The following is a 25,093-nucleotide window of genomic DNA, read 5'->3' as shown; positions in this document are numbered from 1 at the left end:
GCAGCCCGCGCGGCCATCTGTGGATGAATGGGACAGCACATGGTCTGTGCACACCACGGAATATTATTCAGCCTTACAAAGGAAGGAGATGCTGACACCTGCTAGGACAGGACGGACCTCGAGAACGTTCCACCGCGGGAAGGAAGCCAGTCCCGGGACAAAGCCTGCCTGATCCCACTTGGATGGGGTCCCTGGATGGTCAGATCCACAGAGACGGAAGTAGAACAGAGGGGGGGGGGTGCCGGAGCCTGGGGGCGGGGAGGAGAGATAGGAGTTAGTGTTTAATGGGGACAGGGTGCAGTTTTGCAGGATGAAGAGAGTTCTGTGGATGGACAGTGGCAGCAGCTGCGCAAAAATACAAATGTACTTAATACCACTGAGCTGTGCACTTAAAAAAGTGGTTAAGATGATGAATTTTATGTAATGTGTATTTTAGCACAATTTTTAAAATATTAAAATGGGATGCTCACTCTGCTACTACGTTTCTAGAATAGAAACATTTCTAGAATAGATTCCCAGGAGTAAAATTCCTTAAAGAATCTCGATCCGTATTGCCAGATGATTCTAATTCCGAAAGGATCCAAACAACTTATACATTTGCTGGCAGGGTCAGCGTGCCTTTACCAGCGTCGAGTAACTATCGTTGTTGAAATTATTGCTGATCTGATAGGCAGAGAAATGCTTTGTTATACAAGTATTGATCAGTTATAGTTCTTTTGTGAACTGAAGCATTTCAACATCGAGGCCCCGTTTTTGATGACCAGCTCTAGTGTATTATTAAGTAACTCCTTGTATTTATAGCATCTATGTTTCCTCTGGTGTTTCAGAGGGAACATCCAGAACTCTGTAAATGTTTTAATGTGAGCAACATCCATTAAGGGTTTGTCCGTTGTCTTTAAACGTCCTGTTCTCTTGATACTCACTTCCCTTCTGAAAGCTGTAGGGATTTGGGGGTTTGGGGGTGATTTGGGTTTGGTTTTTTATTTAACTCATCTCAGATTTTATTTTGGTGTGAAGACTTAAATTGGCTTATCCCCGCACGGCCAACCAGCTATCTAACTAATCTTCCCCTTTCCACTGACTCAAGAGTCATTCTTTGTCATAATAATACACTTGGATGCATATGCTTCCCCCTCCAGGGGCTGTAGCTTCGTCCCACGGACCTGACCTGCCTCTTAGGCTCTCATTACGCCGGCGTGAATTCACAAGCTTTCCTGTGGGTAGGACTAGCCTTCCTCACAAGTAATCTCATTCTCTTGCTTTTTATTTTTCCAGGGGGACTTTAGAACTGTTTTGTCAAGAAAAAAAAAAAAAGGTCAGAAAAATAGAGACCCAACCAAATTTTGACTGGAATTGCTTTAAACCTGTAAATCAGTTTGGGGGGAAATGCAGACCAGCATATTTATAGTATTTACCCTTCCAGTCCAGGAGCCGCCGTCTATATATTTGTTCGAGTGGTCTCCTTTCTCCATATCACTCATTTGTTTCTTGGCTTATTTGTGTTTAGGGAGTGTTTCATCAGTGATTTCCACATCACAGTCCTTGAGTTCTTTAAAGAGTTACTTTATATGTATAGGCTTCAAAAGAGCGTGGGGGGAAATCACTAATAAAGTTGAGATCCTTTGATCTGAGATCATTAGGAAAAATACATCAAGAAACCTCTTCGCTTGTTCGTTGACTCCTAATCTGTATATTTTATGTAAAGATCCTAGGAGTCTTTCCCCTCATCTCTTCATTTTAGCTCATCAGCACAGTCTTGGGACAGGCACATTTCCCCTTCTCATCTGCTGTATCAGATTGAGGACAGGTCTCTCTCTTTTTAAAGTACGGAACTGCCGGAAGCATCTGCTCTGGACCCCTTACTGAACCCCTGCGCACCTCGTTCCTCCTTGCACGCACATCTGCGTTCATCTGGCATCACGCCCTGGGGGAGAAGGTGGTGGTGATCCTAGGAGAGCCGTCCTTCCCTCCATCTGACAAACCCAGCGGGTCAGCAGCTAGAATTTAAGTTCACATTACTGGCTGAAAGCACGGGCAGCTTTGTTTAGCCAGAGGAGAGCCAGGCAGGTGTGAGGCCAAGTACGTGCAGGTGGCGAAGGACTGGTCGCCATTGCCTGTTATAAGTACCTGTATGGCTAGCTCTGGAACCCAGCAGCATCCTTCAGCTCTGGGGAAGAGGGAGGCCCGGGTGCGATTTGGTTTGCTTTTGCTTATTATTTTTGTGATCGATATTGATGCACATTATAAAAACTGCCTTCTTGCTAGTGAGGGGCCTTGCTAAACATCCCTGGACAATTGCAGCAGTTCACTCCTTCCTCGAAATGTATGGCGTGCCAGCCCGCAGGTGCGACTGCTAACCCCACTTACTGATTCTTACTATTCTTCCTATTGGGAAGGAGGTCTAGGAAGCAGAGGGCTTTGGCGTTCTTTTCACGCAGGGGACTTGTAGGAGAACACAGAAAAGAGATGTGGTTTGGACAGACTTAGGTGTGTGCGTCAAGAAGTGAGGAATTTGTTTTCCATTGTACCTGCCAGAGACTTTTTCCCTGCAGCTTGTTTTTAGTTGGGACTAGCAGTGATACTTCCTTCTGTTAGGGGACCATCTCTTTTGTCCCCTCCTCATACTCCAGGAACGTCTGTCTCCTTGGAACAGCTTTTTACATTAACTCTTTTTGAAGATAAGAAACAGAGATTTAAATAATAGCTTTTAAAATTAGCCCCATAAAAGTAAGGGAAATATCCCTTTTTAGCTTAGAGATTTTAAACTTAAAATTTCTGTAAAGTTAAAAGTAACGTGTTGCCATCTCTAAGATACAAAAATGAACACTGCATTTCATTTTATAGCTTTCTTTTAACTGCCTTTAATCGGTAGCGCTTTCTAGCGATTCAATTTAAGGAAGCTTTCATTTCCCGTGTAATTTTTTAACTGAATTTTTCCAATAAAAACACGAGATCTCGAGGAAAAAAAAAAAACGGCGTTTGAGGATCAGCTTGTAACTCGGCGATAGGAGAGGCTGAGCCCGAGTCCACACCAGCGACTTGGGATTGCATAATGTTTGAATAGCCATTTGCCTAAACACCCCGAAACCGGGTTGCCCACGTGTTAACTCCAGTTCAGATGTTAGAGCACCTGGAACCTGGAGCCGCCGCGGGCCAGGCAAGAATGAGGTGCCCCTGACTTTGGGGGGCCGGCCCAGAGCGCCAGCCGTGGAGTTCCTGCGGCTCGCACACACTTGTCTTCCGCCGCTGGCACCCGAGGCCACCCCCAGACCGGCGGGGGGGGGGGGGTCCCCGGCCTCAGCCCTGCACCCTCGGAGAGGGGCTGTCGGGCTGGAAGTTAGCGGGGAGCAAAGCCTGCGGGAGCCGGGAGCCGCGCCGGCCGGCCGCGCACACTGACAGCCGAGCAGGGCGCTCTCTCCATTTGCAGTTTTTTTAGTGTCATTTTAAGTTGCAGCTTCCGGCCAATCAGCGAGCCCCATGCCTGCTGACATCACGGGGCAGCCAGTTCCCTCCAGCTGCAGAGAGCTTCAGTTTGTCTTTTTTTTTAAACTAAAATGGAGGCTGGTTTCTTGCCTTAAGGAGTACATTGCCTTTCCCGCTGGAGTCTAGATGTGGACATGTAATAAAGCGGGCAGCAGGATGGTGGTGGACGCGGCGAACTCCAACGGGCCTTTCCAGCCCGTGGCCCTTCTCCACATTCGAGGTGAGTTATTGTGTTTCGCCGAATCGGAACCTTCTGTGGTTAGTTAATAAATGGCTATTGTGCTTCAGATAAGAGGAGCAGGAAGTCCTTGCTCGCAGAACCATTCCGTTGCGCTGCACACTTAGCCCGCGGAGGTGGGCTGTGTCACCACGGTCTGGCATTTTACGAACGACGACTCGTGGAATCGGAGTCTTGAGAGAGGCCTTGCACGCATAGTTCAAAGCTGGTTTTTCTGCTTTCTGCTCGCTCTCCCATCCCCCTTTCCGAGCCGTGCTGATGTCAAAGGATGTGAAGTCACTGCCCGGGGAAGGTATTGGGTGGAGGTGGGAAGGAGAGGCGGGCGGCAGCGCCCGGCCAAGTTGTCCGTCCGCGGAGTTTCTGTTACATCTGGGTCGCTCGACGCTGCGAACATTTCATCGGGGGCACATCTCTGTAATGAAGATGAATTGCCGTCAGGAAATATGCAGAAACGATTGGAAGAGAACTTCCTTTAAAAGGTTGTTTTCATTCTTGCCGAGGAGCCTCAACAAGAAACGTGCTCAAGCTCGGAGATACAGAAATCTCTTGTGGGTCATTTCTGAGATGTTAGCGGGTTGTGGAAGAGGAGGAAATATTTTGCATTTAAATAGGCTCTGTACTGACATTTGACTTTAAAATTTAAAATGGCAACAAGTTTTCAATGTGTACATAGGTCTCGCTTCTTGTAGTTTATACAAAATTTGGGTTCAGAACTGAGCTGAAAAACACAATTACCGTAGTAATTAATAATAATTATATTAAAATATAAGTATCAGAGTAGTAGTCTGCTTATTCTCAGTTGGCATCTTAAAGCATGTGTAATATAAAATTTTTTTGTTCATAATTGAGAGAGAAAATGGACGTTAGGCTTTATCAGATCACTTTAAAACGTATAATGTCACAGCTACGCCCTGACAAAACAGTTGTCACTGTCAGAATCTCCTCTAAGGACCCGTGTTAAGGAAGGGTGGGGGCAATATTTCTAGGTGACTAATAGTCCGTATGACTAAAATGCCGGACAAGATTTTTCAGATCCTAGGGTGTATCCAGGGAAGATAAAGCACACGAATACTCAATCTGCTGGAATAAAATGGGTGTTGCTTTTCTCTGCAAACCCTCTGTAATAAAGCTGGCGAAAATTAATACCCACGGTGACCAACTTGCAGGTTGGGCTACACATTCATTGTTTCATGGTGTGTGCCCAGCATTTAGATGCTTTAATGGCAGGAACCAAACGGGTAAAAGCAAGATGTAACTGTGTTTAGGTTTGAGTTAGTTCTTAAATACCGACTAGTTTAGCAGTAAGATGATTTTATTACATATGAAATATATTTTTATAGTTTTAAGATATCTTATGAATAACCCAGGTTATTTTGGTTCATCATTTTTTTCCTGATTTTAGTAGACACTTAAGGCACTAGTCATTTTTTGAGCTAAGAGTTTATTCTGAAATGGAATCATTTATGCCCTATTATACCACACTGATTTTTTTTTTTTTATCCCAAGACTTTATTATAGGCAGGTTGGGTTTTTTTGCCTTTGTTTGAGTCATTGGTTGTTTGCTGTCTAACTATGGAGGAAAAAGTAGTGGAGTGTATTAACCTGAAGTTTTTAAGTTTTTAAGAGGGGGTAACCTGTAGGGACCTAAAATTCACTTTTAATTCAAACAGGGGAATAATTTCTAAGTTCAAAACTTGAAGAGCGCTCTGTTTACTCCTAAGCAGTTTTTAGAGCAAGCACGTTGGTGCTCAGTTTAGCAAGGTTTGCTTGACTTACATTGGTTTTTAGATTCTCGACCAATTAAACACCCAGTCAGCCGCTCTCCTGTGTATGTCCAGTGCTGAGGGTTAGTAACCGTGACTGAGAGGCGCAGCCCCACCCCAGAGCCAGTGGTTTTGTGGAGAGACCCATGCAGGGGCCCCCGGTGCAGGAGGGACACAGGTGCTGGGAGAACAGGGGCTGATGTAATGATGCTGGGGAGAGGCGGCAGCCGGGAGGGGGCGACGCTGAGGGCTGCCTCCCTCGCCAGGTGCAACATGGTTCCCATTTAGGGAGGAGGGGTCTTCACGCAGAAGAGAAAATGACCTTCCAAGGTCACACAGTCCTCACGTGGTTGGACCAGAATCCAAACCCAGGCAGTTCTGTTTGGCATCTTTAAAACAAAACAAAACAAAACAAAACAAAACAAAAACAAAAAAACCCGACTTATTTTAAAATGGAAATTTTGGCAGTTTGTAGAACCTTTACCACAGGATTATACTTGGGTCTTTCCCAGTGCCTTATCAACATTCATCTGTTTCATTGGCCTCTTGAGTGTGACAGTTTTGTGTCCAGGGTTCCGTTTCTTTATTTTACATATATTTGTCAGTTCCCCTAGCACGCCATGCCAAGCAGGTCCCTAACTTACAACATGAAGCAGGCTCTGTGGCCCAGCTTCAGGAGTTCACAGCCCCCTGTGGGGTGGGTGGCACAGTCAGGTAAACAAATCAATCCAATCACTAAACTGATTAGTAGTCCCAGTGGGTTGGATAGTTCTCTTCTATTAAATAATCTAGAGTTTGCAATTAATATGGTAAATTAGCATATCCTAAAAAAGTTCAAGCAGAGAGGAACATACTATTGAAATCTACATAAAGTCTTCTGTCTGTAGAAGGAGCGAGCCTCACCTGAACTTGACGGCTGTAAATTTAGCTCGATGACTTAAATCCCGATCTTCTAGTGCCGTCCAAGAGAACTGTCTGTGTTGGTGGTGATGTTCTCCATGCTGGCCACATCTGACCGTGGAGCACTTCATATGTGGCCAGTGCAACTCAGAAACTGGATTTTGGATTTTATTTCGTGAGAGTTCTTTCAGATTTAAATAGACACGTGTCTGTGGCTGCTGTCGAGAGGGCGCAGCTCTGGGCTGGGGTCCGTGCTTTCTCAGAGAAGGGCTGGGCAGTGCCAGTTCCAGACCTCTGCAGGAAAGCTCATGTCACCGTAAATCAAGTCTTACGAAGCGCCTACAAAAGTCACGCTTACGCTCTTGCTCTAGTCCGTTAAGTGTCCAGGCGCAGTATGTCAGACAAAAACAGTGCACATACCTTCATTTGAAAATACTTCATTGCCAAAACATGCTAAGCATCACCCGAGCTCTCAGCAAGCCGTCATCACTGACCGCAGATCACCGGAGCAAATGTAGTAGTAATGAGGTTTGGTATACCGCGAGAATGACCAACCTGGGACACAGGCACAAAGTGAGCAAAATGCAGCTGGAACAGAAATGGCGCCCACAGACCTGCAGACCTTCAATTTGTAAGAAACACGGTATCTGTGAGGCACAATAAAATGAGATGTGCCTGTAAATAAATATTTTTGGCCGTGAAAGCAGGCATAGGCAGTAAGTTAATGACGAGGCTTGCGTGTGTTCCAGTAAAGCTTTATTTACAAAAGCAGGTGGCAAACCAGATTTGGCCCGTGGGACCCAGTTTGCCCATCCCCGTTCTAAGACCATTCCGTGAGGTTTTGAACAGCCTGTTAGTGTAGTAAAATATGTCACTTCCAGAGCCAGGTTAACTAACATTAACGATGTTAATGGCCTGAGAGGAGAGAGTTCTTGACCCTTTTCCAGCTGCGTGAATCCGGCCTCAAGGGAGTTAACTGCTGGCCTCTTGTTCTAGCTGTTTCTTAAACTCACTCAGTTGATGAGTCTGTCTTTGAAGGACTGAGAAGTAGACGTGGCCCCGTGGGGGGCTCAAGAGCAAAGTATTCCTTTTGTGGGAACCCATTTTTCCTGGGATGTTGAAGTCTAACTGCAGAAGTTTGTTTTCTCACGAGTAAAATGGGCCAGAGGCTGTGCGGACGTCAGACCCCGTCCGGCGGCTCAGCCGGCACTGCTCCCAACACCGGTGCACAACGCAGGTGGCCGGCTGGACGTCCGACCCTCCTGCGTGATGTGATCACTGTGGGGCGGTGCCTAGCGGTGTCCACATTCCCCCAACGTTTCGGTGGTGGCCAAAAACAAAAGACCTCTCGAAAGCTCAGACCCGTGACCCTCTCTGTGCCTGTGCCTTTAATCAGCTCAGGAGTTCTAGTTCACAGACATCTGGATGCCGTGCACCTGTCCTTCTCTCTGAGGCGACTTTTTAGAAATACACCTTTAAAGCTTACCTGGCGTGATCCTGTATGCAACATCGTGTCTGTTGTATTCCTGAGGGTGTGTGGAAGGTAACCAAAGTAACAGAGCTCCCTTGGGGTGGGGGTGTTTGCATCAAGTCCACATGCTTTTTGTTCATTAGTCTTCCCTCAGCTTCGGTATAATGTCTTCTGAGGGTTTTCAGATCATGATTCCTGCCTAGCAGCAAAAGTTAAGCCCCCAGAATTTTTTCACTAAAGTATGAGGAATGGGAGAAAAATAAAGACGTGAGGTTGACCACCAAGAAAACGGTGTGTGCTTTTATAAACCTTGCATGAGGACAGACCCCTCCCAGGCCGAGTGGTTGGGGTGCAGCCTCCTTCTCGTCTGGCTTCTGGTTCCATACGTCAGATGCAGTTGCAAAGTGGCCCTCTTCTAAGCAGAAGGCACTCTGCCAAACGGAAGGAGCTTTCGAGAACACTGAATCGTTCCTGCCAGCATTCCTGCCTGGGAGGTATGCAAGCAGGACACGTGCCAGCGTCTTCCCTCCCCAAGGTCGCCAGCCTGTAAGGCCAGGGCCCCTGCCCCTCTTGCCGGCTCCACGTCCCCAAGCAGCTGCTGGTGGCTGTCCCGGGAGGAGAGGCAGCATGGATGGAGCGTGTGAGGTGAGGGCCACGTCCTCTCCAAATCCGTCCAGCATCGTGAAGCGTTATCCCCACTTTGTTCTAGAACAGGGGAGCCTCTTGCCCAGGGCCACAGAGAATGAAGGAGTCAGAGTCTGAGACCGTGCTCTCCCCTCTGCCCCCCGCCAGGGTGTCGAGAGGTGAATGTGGAGCTTCCACACCCCATGCACCTTCTGACTGTTACTGTTCTCCCTCGTGTAATGTGTTTGCGTGTCTGGACTTCAGAACTCATTTTAGGTCCACCTGAGAGCCTGCAGCACTGCACCCATCCATTCTTGGTGTGACCCCCCCCGCCCTTCCTCGCTGTCCTGTTTCACCAGCTCATCTGCCCCATGTTGATAATGGACTTCATTTTCTGGCCTCTTCCATGAATCGTAAGCATCCTGCAGAAGGTCACAGTCGGCTGGCTATTTCCCGTGACCTCTAGCATCGTCCCTAGAGTGTCAGCACTCTGTCGGTGGTGGATTGAAAATATAAAGCAGTTTCTCTGAAGGACCATTCAGATACTATTGATTTGGTGTATTTTCTAGCTAATTACTTGATCAGTCAAATACTACTTGTCAGGCTCATGAGAAGCTGTCCAGGGGAACTGGTTCAAAAGGTGGACACGGGTGACCATTCTGTGCTGGGCCTGGCTTCAGACTAACCCTCTTCCCTAGCAGATGGAAACAGGACCACCAAGGATGTGGAGAACTCTAAAACGGGGTGATTAGTTTCTCTCACTCAGGTACTGAAAGGGAAGTCTTTTCATCTTGAAAGGACACTGACTGGAGTCCCTGAGGGCAGAGAATTAAAGTGGGGGATGTCTGGTTTTGCTTTTGGCCCTTGAATTGTTCATAAGTCGAAAGCCCTTCTATTAAAAAATAATAATAATGAGACATAACAAATACAGTAAGTGAGTCTATATCAGATCTTTGTTCTAAAAAAAAAAACCTGTAGAAGAAATTTCGGGGGCAGTTGGAGAAACTTGAGTGCAGAATGATAAGGGACGCTGTGGGATCAACTTAGTTTTCTGGGCGCAGTGAGGGTGTGGCACGGTCCTTCTCAGGGACTGGAGATGGATGACTTAGCAGTGTGGAATGACAGGCTCTGCAGCGTTCTTGAAATAACACAGCGAAAAGTAACCGTAAAGCAAATACATTAAAATATGAACAACTGTTGAATCTAGGGAAGTGGGTATCCAAGTGTTCCTTCAACTTCTACGTAGGTTTCAACTGTTTCATAATATTAGAAATATCCTGAAAATGTTCTGCTTTAGAAAAAACGTACAAGCAAATTTAGTTATTCGGAAATTGTTTCCTAAACAGTGAGCAGTGGTCTTTAGGTTCAAGCATTGGCTTTTCCTTTTTTTGCCTTTATTCCACTGTTGACAAATCAGTGGCTGTTGGTGGAATAATCAGGTGAGGGTTCGGCCATGGAGGGGGGGGGAGGGCAGCGCTGCAGGCGCCAGCGGGCACAGCTGCTAACTCACAGTGGCCCCACGGACAGCAGCACCACCTCACAAAGCGGTATTTTGGGGGTGTGCGTACACCTTTTTTGATGTTTACTGGCATTTTTATTGGTCTTTTAAAGCGTAACAGCCTTTCAGACACACTTGCAAATAAAACCAGGGTTCCCTCTGAATGGGAGAGGCAGGGGTGCTCTGGGCTCCCCACCCCCGACCCCTGCACTGGCTGGCGGAGCCATCCTGGGCAAGTTGACTCACTCTGTCCCTGGAAATGGGAATAAGATGCCCTGCCTCTCGCCGCTCTGGATTTTATGAGGGTGAAAGGAACAAATGCATATGAAGTGCTTAAAATGGTCCCTGAAGCCTTTCGAGGCTCCCCACTTGTCACCCCTTTGCTTCGTGGACTTCGGAACCCAGCATCTTAACCACGCTTTTTTCTCCCTTCCGCTTTGTTACCTCTGTTGGTTCATCTTGGAGCGTATCTGCTTCTCTCTCCTTCCCCCACTCACCAAGCCTTTCCTCCTCTCGCAGTTGGCTTGCCGGTTCACCGCCCTGAAGGAATGAGCATCATCAGTAATCCTGCAGCGTGGACTGTGTCCCACTTAGAGACTGTGTATAAAAGTACCCAGTAGGACGATGGCAAGCACCACCTCGGAGTAGTCCCTGTGCTCAGTCCTGCAGCTCTCTTGGGTCAGTCTGCTCGGTGAAACGGGAGATGAGCTTTTTCTTACGTTCCCCCTCCCCTGCCCCCGTTGTTAACGCTTTTGAAGAAGGTCTTTCGATAACGTTCAGGAAGAATGCTGTTTTCAGAGTTAGAGGTACCTGTCCTGCGATGAGTCCCAAACAGGGTGACTCCCCTTGTCATTTCTCCTTTAGTTGTGTTTATTTTTTTTCCTAAAGATTTTATTTATTTGAAAGAGAGATGCATGCATGCACAAGCGGATGGGAGAAGCAGACTCCCCACTGAGCAGGGACCCCCCCCCCCCCCCCGACGCAGGGCTGGATCCCAGGACCCTGAGATCATGACCTGAGCCGAAGGCAAACACTTAACCGACTGAGCCACCCAGGCACACACACCCCCTTTAGCTGTGTTTAAATGCAGGTGTGGCTTCTGAAGATCTAGAAATTTGACCTCCGGAGGTTTACTGCCTTGGTGTCAAATCCCATTACCTTAAATTCCTCTGAATTCCTTTTTTGTGTTGAGATTTCTTTTTTTTTTTTTTTCCTTAAGATTTATTTATTTGGTTGGGGGGGGGAGATGCAGAGAGAGAGGGAGAGAGAGAACCCACAGCAGACCACGCCAAGCACGACCGGCCGCTAGGCTCAATCCCAGGACACTGCGATCACGACCTGAGCTGAGACCAAGAGTTGAGTGCTTACCCAACTGAGCCACCCAGGCACCCCCGTGCTGGGATTTCTTAGCTGCGGTAGTATTTGACCTCAGTGGGGTCGCAGTGACAACCTTCAGTCTTATGTTTTAAGTGTGAGCGCTGTGGTGTTGGCCGTAGAGTTTGCACTGGTGAGCACTGGCTGATGGGTTCTTCACGCTCTCCTTTGTCACCCATGCACGCGAACTCCTGTACTCCTTTCGGGTTTCTGTCTGCTGGTTGTGTCATTCGTGAGCAGTGCATTCTAATTTCGGTCTTCTGACTTACAAAGTTAGGGGAAGACTGATGTTTCACTGGGGGGAGCAAGCCCAGTCTCCCTCGTTGCGGGTCCCTTATTCTTGGTAGACCTCGGGGAGGAGGAGATGGAGAGGGTGTGTGCATGCTTGTAGGTTTGCTTCTGCAGCCAGTTTGGGTACATACACAGCTAGGAACTGGTTTTTTACCTTCGTGTAGTGGGCCCGTTTGATGACCGTGTTTTCAGAACTCTGAATCTGTGAAGGTGTCCTCAGTCTGCCCAGGGCAGAGTTCACCGGTGTGGTCCGCGGGCCCCTGGAGTCCCAGGGACGCCTTCAAGGGATTGACAAGGCCAAAACTGTCCTCATGAGAGTGCCAAGGCCGCGTGCCTCTGTCACGGTGTGGCCATCTGCCCTGACGGTGCACAGGCCGCGGTGGGGACACCGCTCCTGCCCCAGAGCAGCCGATGCTGTGTGTGCTGTCACGTGCCTGCCAGCCTGACCTGGGAATGTCCTCGAGGAAGCTTGAGGTGGTTGGTGTCATTGAATTTCAACCCTGGCCACCCACCTTACGATGTTCTGTGTGACGGAACGCGGAGCCCTCTGGCGTGCCGGAGCGTGGGGGCTTGTCTCCAAAACTGAACAGCTGTGTGAGTTACAAGCTGAACTAGCCCCTTTTTTTCAGAATCAACATTCTTACTTGAAAGAACAAAAGCCAGACACACTGTCTTAAGTAATGAAGTGAGTCAGCCAATTCAACAGAAATGACAGTGACGCCGTTTATTGCCTGTGATAAAATTCAGGCTTGCAGGCAAAAACGTGAATTTCGGAAAACTTGCGTCTGCCAGTGTGAGCTTGACAGCTCCTTCCTGCTGACGATCCTGGTACTAGTAACACATGGAGCTTCGTGATGTGTTCCGTGGAAGGTCTGTATAACCCCACACACCAGCACATTCCAGATGAGCAGGAAACGGTACTCCTAACACACGTAGGCAGAAGAGACTTTCCAAGTGTAGGACACACCATGGGGTTTGCACGTAAAATACCCATCAGTATAGTTTCAGCGTCTGTGTTGCGACGGACTTTTGAGAAACTACCACTTGTCGGATGTTAGCATAGAATCAAAGAAGAATAGCCACAATTTTTTGAAAAACTCATCAAAGTAAACATATTTGTGTGAGGCTGGGCTTTTTTTTTCCTTCATATACTTCAACCAAAACAGCATATCAGACAGATCGAATACAGAAGCAGAAATGCACTCTTTCTGTCCTCCGTTAAGTGGGACATTAAGGAGAGGTGCAGAAATGTGAAACAGTGCTATTCTTTTTGCTAATTTGGGGGAGGGGTTATTTTCATAATATTTAGGTTCACACAAAGTGAGCCTATTCTTATTGCTTTAAGTGAATTAGTAAATATTTTAAACATTCTAAGGGCACCTGGGTGCTTCAGTCAGTTAAGTGTCCAACTCTTGATTGCAACGCAGGTCCTGATCTCAGGGTTGTGAGATCAAGCCCTGCATGAGGCTCCGTGGTGGACAAGGAGCCTGCTTGGGATTCCTGCTCCCCCTTTGCCCCCTCCCCTCCTGTCTCTGTCTCTTCCCCTCTCTTCTTCTTAAAAAAAAAAATTATATATATTTTTATATATATTTATATATGTATTTGTATATTTTTAAGCATCTTCTAATCTGGTCAATATGAGCAGATGTAATCCACGTAATCCAAGCTCTCTAGGGTTCTGTGGACTTTTTAGAGTGTACATGCGTCCTGACACCAAAACAATTAGAAGCCACTGGCCTAGGAAATGTCTCTACCTTGGGCTGGATGTGACTCTGGCCCTATTTCTACCAAGCCTCTGTATTTTTTCTCTTTCCCCCACCTCAAAAAAAAAAAAAAAGGAAGAAAGAAATCCAAAGTAAAGTCAGTCAGCTGGTAACATGAACGGGTGTCGCAGGCCACGGTGACAAGGGGATGCCTGTGCCCCACGCCTGCACCATGTGTGGTAAAGTCACCCGGGGCACACAGCCTCCCTTTCCACCTTAGTCCGCTTTTTTTAATCTTTTTTTTTTTTAATCTGTATGTGAATATAGCCACTTAAAAAATTTGTTTTACTTACAAATCTAAAATTCTCTTTGGCCTGATCCCCCCGAATCAGCCTCCTACCTTTCCTTTCATCTCAGAGTGAATCGTTTGGGTTCACTGTGTATCAGTCCAGACCTGCGTGCGTGTTCACGTACATACTATATGTACGTATTCCGGAAGGTATAAAATATTTTTTGTTTATTTAAGAAACGTACGCTTTCTATAGGTTTTTAGTATCTAATCGCTGTCTGCGGGGCTGTGATGCCCTGAGGTTACACTGTTACATTATATTATCCTGTGTCGCTCCAGCATGTGGCATAAGCTCTGAGTGTGGTCTCCCGCGTCTTCCTGCTGATTGGGCTTAAACTCTTGGACCAGGTGGGCCCCTGGGAGGAGCACCCCGTGGAGCACCTACCACATGCCTGGGACTGTCCCAGGGGCTGTCAGAGACACTTAACGCCCACAGCCTGGCGGGAGAGAAGCTCTGTGCTTGTTTTACAGGCGTCAGAAACGAGCGCACCTGACCAGTGAGTGCGAGGCCAGCAGAACCTCGAACTGTCTGCCTAGAACTTAGGCCACTCCTGCCACGCCAGGCTGCCAGAATCGTGGCTGTTTATTTCTCCATGCTTGAGACCTGGTCCCAGGGAGACATTTTACTTTAGAAAGCATCGCTGACCCTTCTGTGCTCGCTCTTAAAATATTTCAGTAGAGGTTGGAAACACGGAGGCCTTGTTATTTTAGTGGCCTGCCCCTTCCTACCAGAACCCCGAGCTCTCAGATCCACCCACGGTCAGGGCCCGACAGTCACTTGCTGGGGTCCTTGAACTAGTCTTCATATCTTCCCGAATCTGCAGTGCCTTAGTTTAAAGATGCATTAGAGGGGCGCCTGGCTGGCTGTCAAGGGAGCATGCGACTCTTGACCTCGGGGTCCTGAGTTCAAGCCCATGTTGGGTATAGAGATGACTTAAAAATAGATGGAAAGATAGATATGCATTTGATTAAATTACTTATTTTCAAGGGAATTGAAAGAAAGGTACTGAGATTCGTGTTCGCCTGGTGTCCCTGAGGATAAAAGCATTTCATGAGAATGAGCAAGTTCCTCCTTTTACTTTATTCTTAGGAGAAATGCTTTGCCTTAGAAAACTTAAGTGGCTGCCCAGTGAGTAAGGGTTTTTTAAAACTCTAATAAATCCAGACACTTTTCCTCTTTGCAGTAAAGTCAGTCACAAATGACATTACAGTGAAAAGTTATTAATCTTAAAGGTTAACTGAAATTTGTACTTTAAGCCAAGTTATAATTAAGATGCCCTGAAATTCTTACCTCCTTGTCCCAGCCCCCTGCTTCCTCCCCTAAAGCACTCCTTTCTCCTGTGAATCCTTTGTTTACCAGAAGAGGCCTTCACAAACTGATCTCCTAAGGCCTCACTTCCTTTGGGTCGACTTTTCTAATTCAAACAATACAATATCAGTAGCTCGAATCCTGCACTTTTTACTCCTAAATTTTGTGCATCCGTTACATGTAAACATATATCAAAATACTCATCTCGAAGAGTTTTTTGCATTTAATTTTGATCTGAGTTGTAATTCTCTGTATTCAATTAACTGAACATAGATCGTCCTGCTTACGTAGGTTGGAAAAATACCTTTTGATGAGTGCATGTGTGTACGCACTCGTGTTTATTTAAAGCCAAATACCAACCTATAAAAACCAGTGCAGTCGACAGTCTTGTTCTTCAGTGGGGGCGGGGGGGGGGGCTTGATCATTTGCCTGTGTGAGCCCTTTCTCTACTTTAGAAAAAGGAGAACCTCCTTTTGAGTGAAATAGAAGCTAGACCCGGAGTCCCCCAGATAATTTTCCACACCAAACTTCACGTCTGAATATTAAAAACAGTAATGACAAAGGGAAGTTTAAGAAGCATGTTCAGGCAAACGTTCTTTGGCAGAGAACAGGGACTTCTCAGCCAGTGGACAGCCTGCACTCTGGCACGCAGAGAAGGCGAGACCTGCTGCCCGTGTCACTGTTCATGCCAGTTAGGAGTGTGCAGAGCTGAGGCGGGGCGGCCCAGAGCTGGCACAGGCCTGTGCGTGCTTCCTTGCATGCCGTCCGGTGCCCCAAGCATGACTGTCGTTCGTGTCTTCCAGGGGCTTCCAAAACGGAGCAGCCGTGAGAAGGGCTGGCTGGGGGCAGTTCGGACTGGGGCTGCAGCAGTGGGTGCCGGGGGGGACACACACGCTGATTGTCTGTCATTAGCTCCCAGGTGCAGCAGTGGGTGCCGGGGGGGGGACACACACGCTGATTGTCTGTCATTAGCTCCCAGGTGCAGCAGTGGGTGCCGGGGGGGGACACACACGCTGATTGTCTGTCATTAGCTCCCAGGTGCAGCAGTGGGTGCCGGGGGGGGACACACACGCTGATTGTCTGTCATTAGCTCCCAGGAAACTTTAATCTTCAGAGCTGCTTGCGTGCGCTCATTAACCATCCTCCTTCCTGTGAGGCTGCAGAGAGGTATCATTAGTCCCACTTGAGAGCTGTGGAAACCCGAGTAGGAAGGTTCCCCGACTTGCCTGAGGTCCCACAGGGGCTGGTGCCGGACGGGACGAGCGCTCGGGTCTTCGGACTCCCCGTTCTGGGCTCTCGCACGCCTCCGAATGCGCACCGGGACTGCTCTTCCAGGTCCCTCTGCCGCCGAGACCCATCTGCACGGTACTCTCTGCTGTCGGGTTCCTCTCGTGCTGGAGCGGCGGGACCGCGCCGACCAGCTCGGTGGAAGCTCTGGCGTCCTCTAGAAAAGAGACGCAGATGCTGGGTCCTGAAAGTAAGGCCGTACCTTGGGAGTGCGTGGGTGTGCGTGAAATTTAACTCGGGGAGCCTCCAGCCGTGCTCCTCTTGGAGGAACTCGGACTGGCCGGTTTCCACTTGACCTCGCACATCCTGAGAGACTCATGTGTGAGCTGGCATTTCCAACAACGTGGACAGGGGTACTTCTAGTGCTGAACCTAAACTCACCACTGGTGAAGATTCCTCGGGAAAAATTCTTAGGATTTAGTACAAAATTACGGACATGGTTTGCTGGTAGTAGTATAGCATGAATGTCTGGGTGGGGAGCGGCAGCTCGTACCCGAAAACTAGCTGAAGAGTTAGCATAGGCGTTTGTCCAAGGGGAAACAGTAGTAAAGACAACGATTTCTTGATGGTGAATACAACTGAGGGGATGTTTACATTGTAGTAGAAAACAGTCTATGAACTCGAGTTCCTCATTTTCATAAAGCTCTGCAAATGTTTCCTTCCTCATTCTTGGCTTTCAAGGACTCTGTGTGTGTGCCCTTGTGGATTTAAGCATCGGTACTGTGCAACCCTCCATCCCTTGCTGTGCCAAATGAGGTTAAAGTGAAGACTAAAAATGTCTAGTTAAATGAGATCATTTCAAAAGGAAGAAACCTTTATGGACTCTACCTAACACAGAAAGAACAAAATTTCGTTTTGACTTCTGCCTCATGGCCACCTAAAGCTTTGTTTCATTCCTTTGGCAAATATGTAGAAATCCCCCCCCCCCCCCCCGCCCCGGGGTGGTTGGCGGTATGCTGGGTGCTAAAGGTGCGCGTCCAGGCGCCCAGGAGGGTGAGCAGGCCCTGTGGGCAGGGTGGGGCCTCCCGGGAGAAGCGACACTCGGTGAGCCCCTTGGCAGTGCCGGGATGCCGCCGGCAGCCGCGGGATCGGTTCGTGCACTAGAGAGTGTGTTGGGATGGGGTGAGAGAAACCTGGGAAGGGGCTTCTCTCAAGTAGCGTGTCTTTACGACTGGCTAGTGGAGGGCCTCAGAGTGGCGGGGGAAGGCAGGACACGGCACGGTGCTGTGGCCCGCCGCTCCTGCCAGCCCACGACGGAGGGAGGGCCCAGGGTGCGCTCCTTGGTTCCGCAGCGAAGCTCACAAACCAAAAGCGATACTTCGGTGAGGAAATCGGGGTTTTCACCATAAGTGTGTGCGCTTGTGTATTTGAACCACACAGAGGTATTACTATTCAAAAAGTTAAGAAAAGGCATAGTATTGAAGGTGGGGGCCGGATCTTCACAGTCGGAAACTGGGGCTGCTGTTTTTCTGTGCCTCTGAAGTTACTGCCGTGCTTCTAGTCCGTTCCCTAGAAAGCCACGATCATGGATTTGTGTTGAGACTTGACCAAAATTGAACTCTGCTGGACCGTCTCCCCGCCCTGGCCCAGCCTGTTTGAGCACACCCCCTCATTCGTGAGGACGGCAGAGCACGAAGGTGCGGGTGGATGGGGCAGGTCAGTCACCCCTAGACTTCCCCGCCAGGGCCTCACTCACATCCTGTCGTGCTGGTTGCACTGACCATTCATTATCACGTCTCATTAGGTGAGTGAACCAGTTCTGCTGTATTTCAGAACTTGTCAGCGTGCGGTCAGCCCTGTTCCTTTCTTATGTGTGAAATGGCAAAGCTGTCAAAACCAGACCTGCTGAAAACCAGATGTGCAGTGTCCTCTTCAGCACACAGGGCTTTCAGAAGTTTCTGGGGCGGGAGGGAAATTTGAGAGGGACGTTGGGGAAGGTAGGGCCCAATGGCTTTGGTTTTCCTGGTGGCAGCAGAGGCGAGAGGGGAGGCCTCTGCAGAAACTCCAGGGGGCACCAGTGAGGAGGGAAGCGTGAGGAATGAAGAGGAGCTGACCAAACACTGGTGACGAGTGGGGGGGCCTGGAGGGCACAGGCAGGGATGACAGTCGTGACTCTGTCCCCCCAGGGTCTTTGTGTATCTGGACAGCGGTCCCTTATCGCAGATGCGCTTTGCAAAGATTTTCTCCCAGTCTGTAGGGCGTCTTTTCACTTTCTTGATGATGTCATTTCTAGCTCAGGAGTTTCTAATTTGGGTGAAGTCCAGTTTATCTGATTTGTCTTTTGCTGCTTGTGGTTTTGGTGCTAAGATCTAAGAAACCGCTGCCTAATCCAAAGATTTGCTCCTGTGTTTTCTTTTAAGAGTTTTGTGATCTTAGTTGGTCTTTGATCCATTTCGAGTTATATGGTGTTAGGTGAGGGTCCAACCTCATTCTTTCGCGAGTGGACATCCAGTTTCCCCAGCACCATTTGTTGAAAAGACTGTCCTTTCCCCCATTGAATGGGCTTGGCGTGCTTGTTAAAAATCAGTGGACCGTAATGTGCGGGTTCATTTCTGGACTCTTCTGTTGGTCTGTATGTCTGTCGCCCTGATGACTGTAGCTTTGTCAGAACTTTTAAAATCAGGAAGTGGGAATCCTCTAGCTTTGTTCTTCTTTTTCAAAGTGGTTTTGTAGTCAGGGTCCCCTGTGTTTCTATGTAAATTTTAGAACCAGTCTGTTCACCCTCCTGCCTCTCTGCAGCCCTGTCTGGGCTGGAGTCGGTTAGATCAGGGTAGTGCCGTCCAGATTCTCCTGAGGGAGGAGAGCCCACTCTTGTCAGAGTCTGGGGCCTTGGCCTGACTCACGACTCGGTCCACCAAGAACCCCCAAGGTGTGAAGTTCCTGAAGTCAGGTTTTGTCCTAAAAAGCTATGTGAATTTTGTATTCTATTTCATAATTATGATAGTTAATGTGAAAGCGTTTAGCGTGATTTCACTGCGTTGTCAAGCCAATGCTCCAGGAAGTGTGTCCTGTTTATCCTGTGGCTTCGTGCGCCCCCAGAATGCATACCCCAGTGTAAAAGGCCAAGTTGGGGAGAACCTGCCTGTCAGAGCTCCCGTATTTATTTGTCAAGGTTGTTGCTTTGGCTGCGTGCTGTGTGACCTCTCCAGACCACAGGCTGGCATCCGTCCACACTGGGTGAAGTGGCTTTCCCTGATTTTCAGCATGTTGGTGTCTCTTGCAAAGCTGCCGTCCTCTTTGATTCTTGAGCTTAGATTTAGATCTTGTCATTCCTAACCATCAAAAATATTTCATTCTTAGAGGAGGAAATCCACTTCGTTCCCTAGGCTGTCTTTGTGGGGGGGCTCCCTTTGGCCGGGGAACACACATGCTTCACTCACCTACATTCCTCTGTACCAAGGACAGTGGTTCAGGGTCTGTCATTTCCAAAGCCTGTGCCAAGGGCAAAAGTCAAGGTGATGTAATGTGGTTTTTTTTATAAAGCTAAATTTATTCCATTTACAGGACTCTGCTTCATTCTAAGATTGTCTTTTGTGCTATTAAAGTATCTTTTCTGGTGTGAATTTTTTTTTAATGTCCCTATTTGTCAGTTAGGGTGGTAAGCCAATGTCCATCTTCAAGATTCTTTGTGAAATTTTACTGGTTTGTGAAATCCTAACTCCAGAATATCATTTTAAGCCACAAATCGCAGGTTTTTACCTTGTTCACATTTGGAATTACCACATAATGTTAGGCAATTCATGTAACTTAAATGCCACTGTTTTATTTCTTTTCTGTGAAATGTCCAGACACGGCAAATCCATAGAGACAGGAAGCAGGTTAGTGGTCGCCAGGGACCGGAGCAGGGGAGGGCGGCGTGGTGACGGGAAAGGGATGAAACTGTGGAAACACGACAGGGGGCGGTGGCGCACCCCGTGAGCACACCACATGCCTCCAAGGGTAGGTGTACACGTTAAAATGGCTACTTGGACGTCATGGGATTGCACCTCCAATTTTTAAAAGCCCACTCCACTCAATGGCGTCGCTAGGTAGAAGGCCAGAGGGTGGGAGGGGTGTTTCTTACCAGGTTACAGGAGTCCAGGTGAGCGTGGGGCACACGGCTGCACACGCGCGATATGCCGTGTATGTGTGGCCCCTGGCGTCGTCCCCAGAAGCTGACAAGGCAGCGGAAAGGTGCATTCTAACACCGCAGGGAGACTCAGAGATAGCCTTTATTCTCACCTCGGAAACAGTGTATCTTCCCCACCTTTTTACAGCCTTTCACACCCGAAAGTTAAAGTTTTGAAATCACCTTCAGGAGAAATCCAAATAAAGTTTCTCGTGCTGCTCTGTTTAGTGGCCGTGTTCTTCGTGTCGACTGGGACGCCAGCCATCACGCTGAAGGCAGTCCGTTGACTTCTGTCCTGTAAACCCTGGAAGGGGGAGCATGAGATCCGGCCTCCCCTTCACCCCAGCCCTAAAAAGAAAGGTCCAGAAAAGGAAAGGCCCTACATTATTTTTAAGTGAGCAAGAATTCTTAATTCTCAGTACTTTTTTTAAGACTTCCTCTTCTTGCTGCTTCCAGAAGGAAACCCACGGCCGGGAAATGCTGGGCCAGGGCCCTGCCTGCCCTTGGGGATCTGGGGCGACCCGAACACTCACTGCTGTCCAGGTTTCTTAGTTTCCTGAAAGAAAGCTTGTCGCCTTAACCTCTGTTAAAATACAGACTGTGCTTTACTTGTAACAACAGATGATCTCTTTTACTGTTGCATGAAGTTGGAGCTTTTCAAGGAAGATGATTTTTCCACTGAGCTTTGACTCTGCCTGTGAATGTTGGTGCCTCGTTGATGTGTGGATGATTTTCCGCGCATCGCCCCTGGTGGCCGACGGTTGGGCAGGGCACAGGGATCCTGCAGGGGGAGGAAGGGGCCGCAGCTCTGCGTGGTAGGTCTCGCCCCCTGGCACCTTTGGAGGTGCCTTCTAACTGCGTTTCTTTACGGGGTGCTTGTTGTCTGCGTCGTCTCCTTGTTTGCAGCGTTGACACGGTGCTCCTAGAAACCCGGCGCTGGCTCCATGTGCACGGTAAAGGAAGGGGAAAGTTCTCGGGGGCTGTTGGGGTTTAGCCCCAGCTGGCACGGTGGCTCACTGGGTGCTCCTGCCTGGAATGCTGGAGCCGAAACGGGGACCCGTGTGCTTCTTTCGGGACCTGAGAAGCCATGAGTGCCCTGCGCGTCAGGAAAGCATCTGCCCTCAGCCTGTCGTCGAGGCAGAAGGTCTTACTATTTAGCTTTCTGACCCAGAGGAACACCGAAGTGTAATCCCTAAATGTGCCGGTTGTTTCCCACCCCTTCTTCAGGACTCAGTACGTGCCAGTCCACGGGAGAGGGGGCTTCCAAATCCACCCATTGACATTTTGCCACCCCATCCCATTTTATTTCCACGAAACACCCCGTGATTACTGGCAGAACCACGAGGCATTGATGAGCCACACGCTGCGCTCTCGACGCGAGACCGGGAATGACACTAACGAGGGGCGAGCTACTCCAGAGCTGTAAACAGAGCCTCAGTTGTGGCTCTGAAAGTTCTGACCTGATTCGGTCCCGCTCGGCGGCCAGCGACAGCGAGGGCTGGCCCAGATCAGCATTAACCCGGAGCAGCAGAAAATCTGCAGGGGCTCCCGTGGGACGCGTCCGAGAGGGACACAGGCAGCAGGCTTTGTGCACTGAGCGTGCGTCCTCGCCAATACCTAGCAAAGGTTTGTAGTCGAAATACGACATAATTGTGTTATTCTGTTGAAAAGAAACATGATTTCTACTAAGTTGGGTCGGGGATTAGCAATCGTATCTGATGCTTGTGTTTACAGGTGTAGGTGGAAAATTCAAGTCCATAAAGCAGGGGCACAAAGACTCGGAAGCCTGTCCTCAGGGAGTTTGCAGTGAAGGAAGCTGGGAAGAGAACATAGGGCCCTGGGATGGAAAGTCCCATGAAGGTGGCACTCAAGCCACAGGCGCCGTGGGGCAAGGCGCGGGTGAGAGCCGCTGAACAGGTGATGTGGATGGGCTTGGGGCGTGGGGGGCCTGGAAGCACAGACCGCACGGGGGTGAGGAACTGGCACGGGTGGCGGTCATGGGGGGACGGGGTTGGGTGCGTGGCCGTCTTACTCTTGATGTGTTCATCCCGCACACACTTCGGAGCACTTTGTGTCCACACCTGCTGCACACCAGTGAAGAGTGTAAAGGCCAGCAATCCGTGTGCAAATAACAACAGTGCCGTGCACACATGTCTCACTCAGCTCTGTGCAAGACACGTGTGATGTCTGTTCATTTTACCGCTAATGGAATAGGGTCCTTCTTGTTGGTGTCTGTGACCTCTTAATGTATAAGATGTCTTGCGTATTTTTAGAGTGTTATTTATATTTTGGCTACTTCCAAAAAAGAATGTGATACGGCCTAAAGTATTAGAAAATATGCAATAGTCTATTAAAGAAAGAAAAGGGACTAGAAGCCACTGTGGAGGGTCAGTTCCCCTTCTGAGTGGAGTTGTTGAACACTGTTTCAGAAAATGTTTATATGACCCCTTGGCTCAGCCTCATTAAGCTTCCTTCTGGTTCGTGATGCTGAAGCCTTTGCAGGCGCACCAAGGAAGGTGCTTCCCTTCCTGCCCGTCTGTAAGGCGGGACGTGCCTCTGGATTGTGGTGCTTTATCTGTTTACACTGGTTAAAGTTGAGTTTAATTTATCCAAAGGCAGTCTTATTTTCCCAGCGGTATTATGACGGAAAGGCAAACCTCAAAAGAAGTAACTACTTGGGGAGCTCCTGAGGGGCTCAGTCGGTTGAGCGTCCAACTCTTGATTTCGGCTCAGGTAGTGATCTCAGGGTCCTAGGATCAAGCCCCCGCCTGGGGCTCCACGCTCAGCGGGGAATCTGCTTCAGGATTCTCTCTCTCTCTCTCTCCCTCTTCCCCTCCCCACGTTCCCCCGCCCCCGTGCATATAGTCATGCACACGCAGGCACATGCTCTCTCTCTCTTTAAATAAATCTTTAAAAATAAAAATTAAGAAAAAAAGAAAGAACTACTTGGTAGCTGGGGTGGATGGAGAGGTCCTCACACAGGGTGTTAAGTAGTTTCTGGTCATAGAACCAGAGACCAGCAGGGGGTCCGCAGAGGCTGGGAGGCGTCCGACTGTCTGATGTCAGTGCAGCAACAACAGGTAGAATGACCTTGTCGCCCCTCACTCGGGACAGTAGCTAGGAGCCCTCAGAGCAGTAAGAGGCAAGTTGGAGATCCTTAATAAGGCGAAATGGGGGAGTTCTTGTTTTGCTCTTTATGCTGTGGGGCAGCCCCGATTCCCCCAGTGTGGTAGGTCATCCCTGCCGGCGGCCCCGGAGATGACTTCACGTGAGGTGGCGTTGGACATCATTTTAATAATTATATATTAACAGGTATGAAAATTACATAATTAGCACGTCACATCCGTGAGTTCTTGGGTTATTGCTGCTCAGGACAGAGCTTAGTCAAAATTATGTCTGTTTAAAGAAAAGCACCAGGTAAAAGCACGATTCTGTGTGGATGTAGCGAAATGAAGAAGGTGTCCATGAGTGCCCAGAGCCAGGGAAACCCTGGGATGGGCCCCCTCCAGGTGTGTTCCAACAAGACTGTTCCACAGAGCCCCCCAGTGTCTTGTGTCCAGTTCTACACACAGTGACCACAGAGGAGCTGGACCGTGGAGGCTGAAGGCTGGCCTCCATTCTGACTCGGGTCTCCCTCTTGAATTCCCCTGCCTCCCAGCCTCCACTGTCCCAGCCCCCTGGTGCCCTCACTTGCGGGTAATTGCGCTGCGTGTCTCAACTTTTGCTCGGTTGTACAGCTCCAGCAAGTTACGTAACCTGCTGAGTAACTGTTTCTTCATTTGCAAAATGGGAATAATAAATCTCCCTCACGAAGCCTTGTGGGCATTCAGTGACGGGAGGGGTGAGAGTATTTGGCACCAAGTCTGGAGCAAAGTGACATGAGACATGTCCGGAGGAAGGTGATTAAATCTGCCCGCTCCTCCCCATGTTTGCAAATCCAGATTCCAGTTGGTGAAAACTGAGTGATGGTAGCTTCAGTGTTCGGGAGAAAAGCTTTGACTTGGCCAAAGCATCATCCTTGGGTCAGGATATTTACTCATGGCCCAAGCTGCCTGGGAGTGAGGCCCAGGTGTCAGAAAAACCTGCAGCCTGAGTAGCCTCTGTGGCTGAAGGGGGGCCAGCAGGCACCACTAATACTGGCCGGAGCTGAGGTGTTCCTCAGTGTGAGCAAGGAGGTGAGCTTCCACTCTAGAACGGCTCTCAGCCCTCCGCCGGCACAGAGTCTTAGCCAGCTTGTTCTGACAGGGGTGGGTGTTTGAAGAAGATGGGGTCACAGCAGGTCAGCTGGGAGATTTCTAGACTGTGTAGGGATGACAAAGTTACCTAAAAGGTTTAATTTAATTACGTGGTTTGATCATTCTTCAGGAACTACCTCCTGGGTAGCCCACTGTTCTTAATTTTGCATCCATTACTGACTTCGATTATCTGGCCCCAGAGAGCCTCCCTTATTTCCATTCGGTTTCTTCTGGAGAGCACACAGTGCGAGGAAGGAAGAGGACCTGAGTTCAAGTTCCATCTCTCTCAACTAATAGTCAAGTCCATTCGTCGCTCCAAGACAGAATTTTCTCGTGGGATTGTTCTAAGAATCAGGCAGTGTAATGTTTGTATATATGCTGTCTAAAACATCAAAGTACTGTAAATACGGTTTTGTTTTAAATTTCACCCTAATATGGCTGGAAGTGCTTTGGTTTTGAC

The 25,093-nt window shown here is 48.7% G+C and overlaps 1 protein-coding gene across 18 annotated transcripts in view; it reads left to right on the top strand.

The window, feature by feature from the left end:
- The window catches only part of PPP2R5C (protein phosphatase 2 regulatory subunit B'gamma), a 120,632-nt gene that overhangs the window by 24,888 nt on the left and 70,651 nt on the right, over window positions 1–25,093 (top strand). For 6 of the 18 annotated variants that reach the window (XM_057318658.1, XM_057318661.1, XM_057318660.1 and 3 more), the window contains exon 1: window positions 3,330–3,703. The exons of 10 other annotated variants lie outside the window; for them this stretch is intronic. In XM_057318658.1, coding sequence (XP_057174641.1) covers window positions 3,610–3,703 — 94 coding nt within the window. In that variant the 5' untranslated portion in view covers window positions 3,330–3,609. Of the gene's footprint in view, window positions 1–3,329; window positions 3,704–20,787; window positions 22,025–25,093 lie in introns of those variants that run through there. 2 more of the 18 variants (XM_057318662.1, XM_057318653.1) reach the window with 2 other exon arrangements.

Source organism: Ursus arctos, unplaced genomic scaffold, assembly GCF_023065955.2.
Source record: "Ursus arctos isolate Adak ecotype North America unplaced genomic scaffold, UrsArc2.0 scaffold_25, whole genome shotgun sequence".
NCBI classification, from domain to species: Eukaryota; Metazoa; Chordata; class Mammalia; order Carnivora; family Ursidae; genus Ursus; species Ursus arctos.
The sequence above is the reverse complement of the archived record's forward strand: the minus strand, read 5'-3'. Positions and strand labels throughout refer to the sequence as shown.